The 15887-nt window shown below is 45.6% G+C and overlaps 1 protein-coding gene across 1 annotated transcript in view; it reads right to left on the bottom strand.

The window, feature by feature from the left end:
- The window catches only part of CLSTN2 (calsyntenin 2), a 464485-nt gene that overhangs the window by 103139 nt on the left and 345459 nt on the right, over positions 1 to 15887 (bottom strand). The window contains exon 7 of the mRNA XM_040265134.1: positions 3358 to 3606. Within this exon, the coding sequence (XP_040121068.1) occupies positions 3358 to 3606 (249 nt within the window). The remainder of the gene's footprint in view (positions 1 to 3357; positions 3607 to 15887) is intronic.

Raw genomic sequence — 15887 nt, 5'->3', positions numbered from 1 at the left:
TAGTGCAATTTTCATGAAGGGTGATTTTGTAATTTATATCAACAGCCTTTCTAACACTTATTGGGTTGACCAAAAAGTTCGTTTGGTTTTAAAATCCTAACGAACTTTTTGGTCAACCCAATATATTCTTTAACTCAATAATTCAGCTTCTGGTCAGGAAATAACAGAACTATCCATACAGGTATATATAAGAATGCTATTATTATATATTGCAATAATGCCTATTACAACATTGTTTCGCTGAATTTAAAAGGAAACAACTAAATGTCTAACAAAAGGGAGCCAGTTAAATGAAGTACAATAAAGCCTCAGGACTGTCATGTAATTCACATTTTTAAAGAATATTTTCTCACATAGAGAAATGACCTGGATACATGTAATGTTATTTAAGAGAAACATAATAGTATCACAGGTATTATAAAAATAGATTGAAAATTGTAAAAATACTCTATATATACATAGAAATAAAAATAAGATTTCATTTCATAGTGAAATATGCCAACTGTTATCAGAAATACCTCCAATCATTAGAATTTTAGGTGACTTGTTATTTTTCCTACTTTTTTTTGTGATTTTAGGTTACCTGCTGTAAACATGTGTTGCTTTTATAACTTGACAATTCTTTTCCTGATACATAAAAGCCCTAATCAACCTTTAGTTGATCCTGACAAATTTTTTAATTTAGGGCAGTATATATATATATATATTGGAGAAGGAAATGGCAAGCCACTCCAGGACTATTGCCTGGAAAATCCCATGGACAGAGGAGCCTGGTAGGCTACAGTCCATGGGGTCGCAAAGAGTCGGACACGACTGAGCGACTTCACTTTCTTTCTTTCTGTATATATATATGTATATGTTTATTTTCAAGTCAAAGAAATGAGAAAATCTTCCCCATCTTTTCTGTGCCAGTGTTGAGCTGATTGGCCCAGTGTTATTTTATGCTGAGGCGAAAGCTGAGCAATGCCATAACTTGCTGGTTGAAGGGGCTGAAATGCTTGTTGGGGGCGCTACTCTGAGGAAAGTGAGGCATCATCATCTAATGCAGAGTTTTCAGCCATGGCTGTATGAAAGAATCCCTCAGATGCTGACTCACTGGGCCGGGGTGGGGCCCTGGCATCTAGATATTTTTACAGGGTCACCAGGTTATTCCAGTGCATAGTAGGGTTGAGAGCCGCTGTTCCAATAGCATGGTCCTGAAATGTGAAATCAGCCCTGAATATTCATTGGAAGGACTGATGCTGAAGCTGAAACTCCAATACTTTGGCCACCTGATGAGAAGAACTGACTCATTGGAAAAGACCCTGATGCTGGGAAAGATTGAAGGCCGGAGGAGAAGGGGATGACAGAAAATGAGATGATTGGATGGCATCACCAACTCAATGGACGTGAGTTTGAGTAAACTCTGGCAGTTGGTGATGGACAGGGAGGCCTGGCATGTTGTAGTCCATGGGGTCGCAAAGAGTCAGACATGACTGAGGAACTGAACTGAACTGAAACCTGAGCCAGAGGAACTAGGGCCAAGCCTGTTTCTTTGGCAATCAGTTGTGTTATCTTAAGTTAGTTGCTCAGCCTTTCAAATTCCAATTTCCTTCTCTGGACGCCCAAAGGTCTCTATCTGTCTGACCTGCCTCCCAAGGGCATGTGATACATTTTAGAAAGGACTCCATGTGTGTGGCCACTAACCCCAGCTGGGGATGCTTTGCATTTGGGCTGGGTTCATGATGGAAGCACCCTGCCAGGCATTGAGAAGATGGGGCCACAGTGGGGTTCCTGGGCTCCTGGGCTGAGCTCTGAACCCACTCCCAATCCCCAGTGGCACCTTAAGCAGTTTTGCGGGGCCCTTCCTAGAGGAAGATCCCAGGAAAACCAATCCTTGGCCCTGGCTCTGACACCATATGCCTAGAAAACTGCCTTTGTCTCAGTTTCTGCATCCAAAAAACACTTTAGCATGTATTGCAAAGATTAGGTGAAATAGGAAATGTGGGGTCCTGATAATTACAGAATGTGGAATTAAACCAGAGATACGACAATGACAACCACATTGAGCAAATTGGCACTGATTTTATGTCTGGATCTGCTAGTGATTTCACACATTATCTCATGTTATCTCCCCCATTTTACATATGGGGAAACTGAGCTGAAGCTGAGTAGCAAGCCCTCAAAGGTCATGTGTTAAATAGTGGGAAAGCTTCCATGTGAACTGCAGCTGTCCAGCGGCAGCGCTGAGCATGCAGACTTTCTTCTCTCCCGTCTTCTCACTGCACCATGGGCTGCTGTTATTTATTTGAAGTGTTTTAACAAGAGTAGCATTTGAAATGGAAAACTGTGGGCATCAAATTTTCATAAGATATCAGAGTATTTGTGTGTGTATGTCTTTACATGTGGGATGTGATGAGCAGAACATGGGGTTGGAGTTAGCTGGAGCTAAGCTTACCTTCCAGGTCTGATGCCTACTGGCTGTATAATTTGGGACAAGCTACTTAACCTCTCAGGGATGTTTCCTTATCCTTAAAATAGAAAACACAATATTGCTTTTAAAGTCAATTGTAGAGATGTGAGACACTGTTTGGAACAGGAAGAGCTAATAAATACAGATTGCACTTCCTGTGTGCCAGCTACTATTTTAAAGCTCTATATGTATGTCAAATCACTTAATTCTGATAAAAACCTTATAGAGTAGATAATACTATTAATAAAATGCATGTTTTATAGACTGGGAAATTGAGGCACAGAGAAGTTAAACAACTTGCTCAAGATTGCACAGCCAGTAAGTGGTGGAGCATTTTTAACCACCAAGCTGTGAACCCCCTTACACACACTTAGCATGCTGAAAAATAGCTAACAAGACTTAGCCCTCATTATTATGCACAGCAGTGATTTTCAAACTACTGTTGGAAGTTAGCAGGACCCTTTTATTGAAAATTATCTTAATGGAAATATGCCTATATATATATATGTATATGTATATATATGTATATATATATATATATATAAAATACAGTGAAGGTGGAGTGGCTTTGCTTGAGGTGAAGATGAAATCTCCTCCCTCACCCCCCAACCCCTGGTATAGCAGCCCTACGTTACTTCTGGGGAGGCTGAGGTTCTGAATAACGCAGTCTGAGAACCACTGATGCCAAATTTTCGATTCTTTTGTGTCTGTGCCCTACCTCCCATTTGTGGTCTTGCCCTACCCCGAGCCCAGGAAGTCAGCAGGCAGAAAACCAAAGACCAGAATATTTTCCCAGTTCTCCTCTCATACTCCTGTTTTTCTCCCACACTCTTGGTGGCCGTGGCCGTGCCTGACCAGCTGGGACATAACAGGCAGCTGCTAGGAGAGCTGGACGCGAGGCTCACCGGTCTTATCTGAGTTGCAGAGGATGGTTTCCTTCTCGGCTCTCACGCCAGGGCTGGGGCCGTGCTTCATCCACATAGTGATGGTGAACTGGTCGGTCAGGTTCTTGGGCACAACTCCATCAGGGATCTTGGCACCCTGCCTGCCATCGAACTTGAAGATCATTTCACTGCTATCCACCAGCAGTCCTGTGGTCCAGTTGGTGGCAGCACTGGGGGATGGCAAGAGGTCAATGATGCCAGAGGAGGCTCCTACAGCGGGTGGGGACAGAAAGAACACAGGGTCATTCCTCCCAGGCCGGGTGTCCTCATGTTCTGTTTTCTGCTCTCAGGGCCACAATGAACTAATCTGCGTACTCACCAAGAGCTAAGAGCTCTGCCCTGAGCTGGGTGACTTGGGGAAAGAAGGGTTAAATGTCATCCTTGCCCAAGTTGCCTATGGTGGCTTGGGGAGGCATCAGCAACTTACAGACAAAAGTATTGCGTGTGGGAAAACAGTACAATTAACCATCATACAAGGAAAAAAGTGCTGACGGAATTTAGAGAAATGAGATTACCCTGGGGGCTTCGATAACCGGCAAGGTTCCTGGAGAAGGCCAGGGCTTGATTCCAATCAGTGGATTCATTCACACACTTATCCATTCATTAACCTGTCAGCCATGTATGGAGCACCTAGCAGGTGCCAAGGCCCCTCCTGGGTGCTGGCAAAGTAAAAGTGAATCAGCGCAGACCCTGACCTGGAGGAGCTCAGTCCCCACAAATTGATGGACATCTGGGGTGCAGTGAGACCAGGGCTGTGATGGGGAAAGTTCTAGGTCCTGACCTGGAAGAGCTCAGTCCCCACAAATCGATGGATATCTGGGATGCAGTGAGACCAGGGTTGTGATAGAGGACACACAGCCTGATTCCAAGACGAGTGTGAATCTGTCTGCACTCATCACACTTTTTTCCAATCATTTGTTTAGGCTAAATGGTACAGTGGTTGAGAACACGGGTTCCGAAGTTGGCAGGACTTAAATCTGATGCCTGGTGGTGGTCTGACTTTCTAGCCTTGTGACTGTGAGCAGAGACTTCACCTTTCTGATGCTCCACCCCCTTCTCTGCCACTTGCCCTCCCAGATGTTGTGGGAACTGGATGAAAGACTGCATCCTGGCTTGGACAGTGTGCTTGGCGCTCCATGAATGGAGCTCACTCTGCATTAGCTATAACTCTGCCGTTATTATTAGAGTTGCTATGATTTTTGCTACCACTACGATTCTAGGCTAAGGATAACCCGAGGCAGTGGGAGTGCCATAGGCAGATTTGTGTTTTGGAATAATTACACCAACAGCTTTGTGGAGGGTGGGGCTGAGTGAGCCAGAGGAGCTGGCCCAGAAGGTAGGATGGCATAGTCAGGAGGGTAACTGGGCTGCTGTGGCCTTTTCACTGAAGCTCAGGTGCTGCCAGCAGTGTTCTTGGCATCCTTATGCTCTGCAGAGGAGCAAAGCTCAGCTACTCAGGGAATGAGGAAGGTGGAGGGCTTCCTAATACCAGGGAACGAGAACCAGGGAGTCCAAGGTATGCCTGGTGCAAGGGACCAGGTGTGTGGGGCTCCCTCTTGGCACAGTACTGACCAGGCAGTCATAAATGGGTTTAATGGTCAGCAGTTATGTGTATATAACCTGCCATTTGTCAGGGATAGCTGGACTTCTGAATTCTGTGTATCAGAGACTCCTCTCACCTGGGGACTGTGTTTCACCCTCGGCCACCACAAACATCCCCTAGAGTTGAAATGACCCTTGAAAATTCCTCAGAAAGGTGCAATATTAGAAACTAATGTACTTTGAAAATGTTTCACCCAGCCAGTTTTCCCTGTAGCCTTGGAACAGATACCTATTGGTTTGCAATTGAAGGTTGGCTGCGTGAGTGTGAAACATTTGTATCCTTAGAGCCAGCTGCTCTGCTTAGCTGGTGAGAAGCTCACCTTGGGAAAGGCCTCCGGAGAACTGCCGTGTCTGAGATGTAGGGGGTGGAGATTCCAGTCTCTTAATTCACAATCACCCTGTAGCTGTGCTTATTAAGGGGAACTGTGGGCAGCGTTGACTGCATTATTAACAAGCATGTTTCTTAGGGCTTTTGCCTGGTAGCATGCCTGACACATAGTAGGTGCTCCGTTAATGTTCATAACTGCCTTTCCGTCTGCAAAGTACCTCTGTGAGATGCTTCTGGCCCCTGCCCAAAACCCACTGAGCTTATTCACCCAGCCTCTAGTCCACACCCTGCATCTCTCATCAATATTTACTTGTTGGGATTTCCCTGGTGGACCAGAGGCTAAGACTCAGTGATCACAATGCAAGGGGACCAGGGTTCAATCCCTGGTCAGGGGACTAGATCCCACATGCCACAACTAAACTCGCATGACACAACTAAGTAAAAAGTTAGTAAAGCCAAGTTACTAGTTAATAGTTACCCAGCCAAGTAAATAAGTATTAAAAAAGAAATTTTACTTGTCCTCATCCATACTCCTAGAGCCTTATTTGATGTCTACTTTACTTATCTGATAAGCTAGTTCACACTAACATTTTAATGACTAGCAAAGCCTTTAGGGCTATGAACCTCCCTAGGTACTTGAAAGAAAAAAATCTACCAACATAGTGGTAGGTAAAGATTTGGGGGTAGTTGGAGAGTGGGACTGGAGAAGGCAATGGCACCCCACCCTAGTACTCTTGCCTGGAAAATCCCATGGATGCTGGAGCCTGGTGGGCTGCAGTCCATGGGGTCGCTAAGAGTCGGACATGACTGAGTGACTTCCCTTTCACTTTTCACTTTATGCATTGGAGAAGGAAATGGCAACCCACTCCAGTGTTATTGCCTGGAGAATCCCAGGGACGTGGGAGCCTGGTGGGCTGCCGTCTATGGGGTCGCACAGAGTCGGACACGACTGAAGTGACTTAGCAGGGGAGTGGGACATATGTGGTCTTTAGAATAAGTTCATCTTCCTAGAATCTCCCAGAATAATGCAACCTGGTAACAGCTTCTCTGTTCCATAAGTGAGTTGGATTTGTCCAGGATAACAGCTGGTGACTAGGGCTCACAAAGAATGTGTGTTGTTCCTGAAATTTCAGGTGGCCAGGGAGATGCAGGCTGACTATGCAGGGTTCCTGACTTCTAGCTGAAGCCAGTGCCCCCAGTACAATCTGGCAGGGCCCAATACAGGGGTGTGTGTTTGGCCATTATCAAGGTCAGCTTCGCCACCACACAGAGCCAGAGACTTGCACACCAGGGAACCAGGATGACATTGACATAGCTCAAAACTCCACCTCTTGAGCTTCCCTTTTGATTGAGGACCTTGCTGTTGTTAAGGAGCCAATGTTCCTGCAGAATTCACTAGTCATTTAGGCTAGTGAAGGAGCTGAGTGCTAATTTTCCCCAAAGCAAGGTTGGATAGAGGGAGGGAGGTTTAGAGCAAGGATGAGGTGGAGGGTGATGGAGAGTAAACAGAAAGAGAAGGTTAGGAGGAACAATTGGTTACATGTCAATTTATGTATGTGTATTTAGGGAACTTTACTTTTCATAGTTACAGACCTTTATTGTTTTTTTGACATTGATTTACAATGTTATGTTAGCTTCTGCTGTACAGCAAAATGATTCAGTATCCATATGTGTACATTATTTTTTGTATTCTTTTAAATTATGGTTTATCACAAGACATTGAATATAGTTCCCTGTGCTACACAGTAGGATCTTGCATCCATCCTATATGTAGTAGTTTATTTCTGCTAAATCCAAACCCCTACTCTATCCCTTCTCCACACCCTCTACTCCTTGGCAAGTGCAAGTCTGTTCTCTATGTCTGTGAGTCTGTTTCTGTTTTGTAGATAAGTTTCTTTGTGTTAGATTCCACATATAAGTGATATCATCTGGTATTTGTCCTTCTCTGTCTGACCTACTTTACTTAGTGTGACAATCTCTAGGTCCATCCATGTTCCTGCAAATGGCTATAGTGCTGCTATGAATATAGGGGTGCATGTATCTTTTGAATTATACTTTCAACAGACATTTATTCTTATTTCCTTTGGAACATTTTATTGGACACTGAGTGGGTCTAGACTTAAGTATGCCAATGCTTTTTCTTAGTTACCCATCTAAGTGGTGGATATTATTATGATTCCAGTTTACAGTAAGAAATCTGAGGCTCAGCAAGCCCAGGATCACAGCCAGTGAGTGAGTGGACCTGTCATCAGAACTTGCCAGCCCCAAAACCCACACTCCCCACTGTACCACCTCAATCAACCTGGAGGAAGAGCTTATCATCTCCTGCACATTAAAAACAAAATGGAACTATAGTGATTTATAATATTGTGTTAGTTTCAGGTGTATAGCAAAGTGATTTGGTTACACATATATATGTATGTATCTATACACTTTTTTCAATTCTTCTCCATTTTAGTTTATTACAAGATAGTGAATATAGCTCCCTTTGCTATACTGTAAAACCCTGCTGTTATCTATATTATATATGGTAGTATACATCTGTTAATTCCATTTCCCCCAATTATCCACTCCCAAACTCCTGTACATTTACAAACATGGAAACTGAGGCCCAGAAAGGGGAAATGACTTGACCAGGATCATACAGCCACACAGCTAGTTAGAGGCAGGCCCAGCTGTCAGACACCTGGTGGTATTCTTTCTATCATACAGCACAGTGTCTTGCCAAGCTCAGCCCAGAGCCCAGGACCTCATCTCCCTGCACAGGTGGCTGCCCACAGAGAGGCATGTGCCCTGGCAAGGCCATCGATGTCATCCTTGATGAAGCAAATAGCATGTCACTCTGCCCAGCACACAGATGTTGCCTCCAGGAAAGCATGCCACTGTGTTTCACTAGATGGTGCAGACTTCCACAGACTTAACTGATTGTATTTCATTTTCTAGGGGCTTCCCAGATAGCTCAGTGGTAAGGAATCTACCTGCCAATGCAAGAGGCTTGGGTTCGATCCCTGGGTCAGGAAGATCCACTGGAGGAGGACATGGTAACCCATTCTAGTATCCTTGCCTGGTGACTCCACGGACAGAGTCTAGTGGGCTATAGTCCATGGGACTTCAGAGTCAGACATGACTTAGTGACTGAGCAACAATTTCATTTTCTGGTGCACTTAAATAAAATGAGAGATATTTCCTTTCTCCTAAAGTTCTTTCTCCTCTCCCCAAGGTATCCCATGGAAAGCAGTGGGTAAACAGGATGCATAACTTGCAAAGATAGTGTGGCATTGTCTGCATGTCAGGGTGTATTTAAGATGCAAAAGTCCCTGGGACCCACTGGGCTGCTTAGGGCTTTTACTGGTCTGGTGCACAGAAACTGTGGCCTGAGTGTAAGGGGCTTGTAACCAGAAATGAAGTCTGCTTTGAGGTCTCTGAGCCCTATCAAGATGGAGAAGCCTAGCTGAGCCAGCAAGTAGATAAAGACAGGGTTGAATTAGGCAGATTTCAGAACACACAGTGGAGTGAAAGCCCACATGGAGCCTGGGGGCAGGGGTCACTATCTGGGTCTTTTCTTTTTTAATGTTTACTTATTTATTTGGCTGCACTGGGTCTTAGTTCTGGCACATGGGGTCTTTAGTTGTGGCATGTGGGATCTAGTTCCCTGACCAGGAATTGAAGCCAGACCCCCTGCATTGGGAACAGGAAGTCTTAGCCACTAGACCTGGACCTCTTAACTGTAGGGTTTGGGTGCTGTTCTGGATGGCCTTGGTGAAGGCAGAGTGCTCTCAGCATTTCACAGTGGGCCTGCGGCCATGGTGAGAGACATGGAGCCTCAGTCACGCCTCCTTATGGTCCACAATGGGGTGCAGAAAGGGATGGGGAGAAGGGGAGGACCTCAGGGGAGAGGAACCATTGTAATCAAGGACACAGGCCTCATTCCGTAGCATCTTCCATGATTAGCAATATCAACTCCATATTATTTCATTACATGTTTATATTATGTTTTAGTTATGCCAGGCACTGTGGTGGGAATGCAGCAATGTACCATGCAGCAATGGGCCCTACCTCTAGAGACCCAATGGAAAGTCTTTTATTTTTGGTGGGTGGAATAGTTCATTGGTACAGATTCTCCTGGGAAGCCAGAGAGGCCCTCTTGACAAAGGCCATACTTAAACTGCATGAACTGCGTGATGGTAGAAAGCATTCTTCTGTTCCTAACATGCTTCAGTGACCCACTGATCACAGTTGGCTGTGCCACTTGCTCTGACCAAGAAAATGTGAATGCAAATGACGTTATGAGCCAGTCCAAGGCTCACCACATGCATTTTTTCCATCTGCCATGAGATCAACAATATTCTAGATAGAGACTATTCTGTTAGCCTGGATCCTGGTGGGAAACCAACATGGAACAGAGCCACAGTCAACCCAAGAAGGACATGTGATAGGAATGCAAATTAACTTTTGTTATTTTAAGCCTATAGACTTTGGAATCATTCGTTATTGCAGCCTAACTTGCCCTGTCCTGACTGATAATGTGCATAAGTGACTGACATCAGTGGCTACCATAACTACTTTTCTATCTGCATACCTTCAGGATGGAGGTGGAGGACTTCTTGATGTCCTTTCCAAAGCTCACAGACTGTTGATCAGATTATCCTTCCACCTCTGGAATCCTAGACAACAGCGCTTCTTCAAAGGCCTTGAAATCTCCAGGTGAAGCAAACTGAGCTTTGGACGAAGGTGGTCAGCCAGACTACTGGGCAGGGCCATGGATACCCAGTTGCTGATCAGCCTGGGCAAGGCCACTGCAGGCAAAAATCTTCTCCCCAGAATAGAAGGACATGCTATATGGTAGCTACTTCATTGACTTTAAAAAAGTTATAACCAGAGAGAAGCCCATTGCCTACTGTTGTTACCCATTGCTCAGTGTGTGCAACCCTTGCTCATGTATGAATAGTGATTTAACTGGATTCCCAACATGTGTGCATCAGTTTTCCTTATAATCCAAGGCCTAATTCAGCTCTGAAAATGGAAGAACTGGTTATGACTGGGGAACTGGTGCTGTCCTCCTTGGAAGCTCTGGTTCTTTAGACGAATCTTGGAGGAATTGACAATGGTTTCCCATAGTTGGGCTATCCTGAAGGTATAAAACCTTGAATTGTGATTCTTAGTGAGGACAAGCTCTGTTAAGCTGCCCAGTGTAGTATAAAGCCATGAACTAAATTTTTTACAGACTGTCTTCACTATGAACTGTTACGTGGTCTTATTAACTCTTCAGTGATCAAAGCAAAGAAATAGAGGAAAACAACAGATTGGGAAAGACTAGAGATCTCTTCAAGAAAATTAGAAATACCAAGGGAACATTTCATGCAAAGATGGGCTCAATAAAGGACAGAAATGGTATGGACCTAACAGAAGCAGAAGATATTAAGAAGAGGTGGCAAGAATACACAGAAGAACTGTACAAAAAAGATCTTCAAGACCCAGAGAGTCAAGATGGTGTGATCACTAATCTAGAACAAGACATCTTGGAATGTGAAGTCCAGTGGGCCTTAGAAATCATCACTACGAACAAAGCTAGTAGAGGTGATGGAATTCCAATTGAGCTGTTTCAAATCCTGAAAGATGATGCTGTGAAAGTGCTGCACTCAATATGCCAGCACATTTAGAAAACTCAGCAGTGGCCACAGGACTGGAAAAGGTCAGTTTTCATTCCAATCCCAAAGAAAGGCAATGCCAAAGAATGCTCAAACTACCGCACAATTGCACTCATCTCACATGCTAGTAAAGTAATGCTCAAAATTCTCCAAGCCAGGCTTCAGCAATACCTGAACCGTGAACTCCCTGACATTCAAGCTGGTTTTAGAAAAGGCAGACGAACCAGAGATCAAATTGCCAACATCTGCTGGATCATGGAAAAAGCAAGAGAGTTCCAGAAAAACATCTATTTCTGCTTTATTGACTATGCCAAAGCCTTTGACTGTGTGGATCACAATCAACTGTGGAAAATTCTGAAAGAGATGGGAATACCAGACCACCTGACCTGCCTCTTGAGAAATCTGTATGCAGGTCAGGAAGCAACAGTTAGAACTGGACATGGAACAACAGACTGGTTCCAAATAGGAAAAGGAGTCCGTCAAAGCTGTATATTGTTATCCTGCTTATTTAACTTCTATGCAGAGTACGTCATGAGAAATGCTGGACTGGAGGAAACACAAGCTGGAATCAAGATTGCTGGGAGAAATAACAATAACCTCAGATATGTAGATGATGCCACCCTTATGGCAGAAAGTGAAGAGGAACTAAAAAGCCTCTTGATGAAAGTGAAAGAGGAGAGCGAAAAAGTTGGCTTAAAGCTCAACATTCAGAAAACAAAGATCATGGCATCTGGTCCCATCACTTCATGGGAGATAGATGGGGAAACAGTGGAAACAGTGTCAGACTTTATTTTTTTGGGCTCCAGAATCACTGCAGATGGTGAGTGCAGCCATGAAATTAAAAGACTCTTACTCCTTGGAAGGAAAGTTATGAGCAACTTAGATAGCATGTTCAAAAGCAGAGACATTACTTTGTCGACTAAGGTCCGTCTAGTCAAGGCTATGGTTTTTCCTCTGGTCATATATGGATGTGAGAGTTGGACTGTGAAGAAGGCTGAGCACCGAAGAATTGATGCTTTTGAACTGTGGTGTTGGAGAAGACTCTTAAGAGTCCCTTGGACTGCAAGGAGATCCAACCAGTCCATTCTGAAGGAGATCAGCCCTGGGATTTCTTTGGAGGGAATGATGCTAAAGCTGAAACTCCAGTACTTTGGCCACCTCATGAGAAGAGTTGACTCATTGGAAAAAACTCTGATGCTGGGAGGGATTGGGGGCAGGAGGAGAAAGGGATGACAGAAGATGAGATGGCTGGATGGCATTACGGACTCAATAGACGTGAGTCTGAGTGAACTCCGGGAGATGGTGATGGACAGGGAGGCCTGGCGTGCTGTGATTCCTGGGGTCGCAAAGAGTCGGACACAACTGAGCGACTGAACTGAACTGAACCTCACAAATGAAAGCATTTGGACACTGGACAAATATTTGCTGAATTAAAAATAAGCAAATGAGGACTTCCCTGGTGGTCCAGTAGTTAAGAATCTGCCTGTCGATGTAGGGGACATGGGTTTGATCCCAGGTCTGGGAACATCATACTGCTGCGAGTCAACTAAGGCCGTGTGCTATAACCACTGAAGCCCGCATGCTCTACAGCCTGTGCTCTTCAACAAGAGAAGCCACCACAAAGGACAAGCCCATGACCTGCAGCTAAAGAGTAGCCCCTACTTGTTACAACTAGAGAAAGCCTATGCAGCAAAAAGATACAGTGCAGTCAAAATAAGTAAATCAATTAATAAGCAAGAAAGCTGAACCTGCCTTAAAAAAATGAATGAATGAATGAATAGATCGTCTATGAAAATCTCCTGTGCTCACAAGTGTATGAACTCTGAGAACAGCTCACTGCCTGATGATCTGAGCTGGTCTGATGGATCCATTTCTTGATTTAACAGCAGGCTCTCACACTGCAGCCTTTCCTTCAACAGGACCTGTCCTCAGAGCTCTTGACTCCACACAGAGAGCAGCTGACCCCAGGTGTCATATGGGGAGGTGCTGGACAGATGCCAGGAGCCTGTGGTTTTAGGAAGGAGCAGTCCTGGCCTCAGGGCTCCAAGAGACGAGTGTGTCACAAACTGCTTTGCTGCTTATTGTAATATGCAGTGACTCAGGGCCATGGAAACAGGCCTTTTCTTAGGCTCGGGTTAATGTTAAATTGAATTTGGTCAGGAAGCCTCACTGGGGCCTCACCGTACGTTTCATTCTCAAGACAGTTGTATGACACTTCACCTTGGGAAAACCTGGGACTGAGATGGCAGAGTCCTTCATCTTGAATTTTTGAATCCAGAGGAAGTGGTAAGCAGCTTGTCCAACTTCCCCGCGAGGCCTGGCTTCACATACAGGAAGGTCACTGGGGGACCGTGTTAGGCTAAATTTGTTCCTGCAAGTGGAAAGGGACACAGGTGCAGGACCTTGCATCATGTTTCTCAAAGTCTCAGCGCGCAAACCTCAGGCAGCAATATGGCTGACGTCTGGTGCTCCCTTGGAAACAAAGAGGCTTTTTTCTGGTGCTATCACACCTGCCAGGTACTTCCTGACAGTGGCTCTGCCCGGCTGCTGTCTGATGGCTCCTTATTCAGGGATGCCATCACTGCTCCTTGTGAATGATGCTGCAGGAAGAGGAAGCAGGTGGGCACTGGTCAGACCTCTCTCAGAGGGGGAGACAGCCTCGCCTGGGCTACTGCACAAAGACGGGGTCACAGAAGCAATGCCAGAATTCAAAAGCACCCGGGAGCCCTCCAGCACTGCTTCTGGTAGCAGAGATGGCAGGCAAATATTGACTTAAGGAAAGGGTTCGGAATGGTAAAGGAGAGAGAGGTTCTAGCAGGAAAAAAAATCATGAACAAAGGCATAGGGATGGGAATGAGCTGGGGATGGGGACAAATGGGGTACCCTGGCCCAGAAGATGCACACACTGGGAAGAAATGGGCTCTAATGATGGACCAGTGGGATGGTGGCAGGTTCTCGGGAGCTCGGGAGGGTGGGGAGTCATTCTAGAGCCGGGAACCCACACCTGGCTGTTCCACAGGTATTTGTCATCACTGTCCCCTAAATCCACCCTTGCCTGGAATTTCTAGTTCTGGTTGGTGGCACTCTCATCCAGTTAGATGCTCACATTAGAATCTTCTAAGATTCCCCATTTTTCACTGCTTGTAAAGGGCATTTTTACAAGAGCTGTTTGGAATACTTGGGCTGTGCTGTTTTCCCCAATCTCCTGCATCATTCTAGAAAAACCTGCCTTCCCATGGGCCCTCCTTCTAGCCTGGCAACATGATGAATGGGGCACTGTGCTACCCAAGCACGGCATACTGCACCTCCAGTTCAGTCAATGGTTGACCCTTACTGATTTTGCCTCCTAAATCTGTCTTAGGTTCATCCCTACCGCCACTCCCCCAGTTTAGAAATCATTATCTCTTGCTTAGACTATGGCCATAATATCCTAATTGGTCTCCCTGTTACTATCCAAAGTCAATGAAGATATGGCGAATGAGAAAATGCATGAACACTGGGGCTTAAAGTGTCACGGTAGCCCTCTGGCTGGGAAACCCTGCCAGCAGCTTGTCGACAAGCTAGGGAAAACACAGAGAAGCTTGTCTTCAGAACCTAAGGAGCCCCACCTGAGTTAGGGATCACAACCCAGGCTCTGCTTTAGAAGAGACCTGGTCTGCCTTTCCCTCGTGGTCTGGAGAGAGCGTGGGGCCTGGGGAAACAGACCTAATATGGATGGGTATGTGTCTCACTCATTTGCTTCTGCCTGTTCTCCTCTGTAGACTCAAGAGGCAAACTCCTGATCTGGAGGCGAGAATGGACCCGCACCATCAGGCTCACTAGGGGTTCCCAGAAGTGCACACCAGGAAGTGAAAGTGAGGACTATACAGTCCATGGAATTCTCCAGGCCAGAATACTGGAGTGGGTAGCCTTTCCCTTCTCCAGGGGATGGTCTCAACCCAGGGATCGAACCCGGGTCTCCCACATGGCAGGCAGATTCTTTCTAGCCGAGCTTGACAAAGGGTCGCTCCCAGTACTAGATAAGCTTGCATCTCAGGGTAAAGTGCTTTCCTGTCTTATTTAACCTGCCTTCCTGCCAGGTGAGGCTGGCAGCCTAGAGGAGTGAGCTATATTAACAACCAGATGCAATTTTCTTCCCTTGAAAAATCCTCTCCTTCTCTCCATCTCCTGTTCTCCTCCCAGCAACATTCAGAATCAAATCACCCATGCATGCCCTTGGGCTCATCTGATCTTTAACAAGTTGACTCCATCATCTCCTAACCTGGAGGAGTTGAGGAAATGACTGTAACCTGCGGTGGCGTGGGGTTGAGCTGACTTATAATTCAGGTGCACAGGGAGAAAGATGGGATATTCATTCAAAATGAGATGTTGGCGGAGATGGCTTCTCTGTGCATGGAGTAAAGAGCACTGGAGGCAGCTTTCTCAGTACTGCGGGCTGCTGATGGGCATTTTTACAAGAGCTGTTTGGAATACTTAGGTTGTGCTGTTTTCCCCAATCTCCTGCATCATTCTAGAAAAACCTGCCTTCCCATGGGCCCTCCTTCCAGCCTGGCAACATGATGAAGGGGGCACTGTGCTTCCCAAGCAGGGCATACTGCACATCCAGTTCTCAAACTGTCACTTGGTCCTTGGGCAAGAGCTGCGTGCGTGAAGGTGTGAGTGTATGCCTGTGTATGTACCTGTGTTTTCACTGTGTGCATGTAACTGTGTGTGCACATATGCACCTGTGTGTGCACGTGTGCACCTGTATGTTGTGTATGTGTGTACCTCTGTGTGCACATGTGTGTGCTTGTGGGCATTGTGCACCTGAGTGTGCATGTGTGTGTGCCTGTGCCTACTTTGTGTGCCTGTGTGCATCTGTGTGTGTCCTTGTGTGCATGTGTGTACCTTGTGTGCACATGTGCACTTTGTGT

The sequence above is a fragment of the Oryx dammah genome, unplaced genomic scaffold (assembly GCF_014754425.2).
Source record: "Oryx dammah isolate SB20612 unplaced genomic scaffold, SCBI_Odam_1.1 HiC_scaffold_2, whole genome shotgun sequence".
NCBI classification, from domain to species: Eukaryota; Metazoa; Chordata; class Mammalia; order Artiodactyla; family Bovidae; genus Oryx; species Oryx dammah.
Note: the sequence above shows the minus strand (reverse complement) of the source record. Positions and strands in the feature narration are given on the sequence as shown.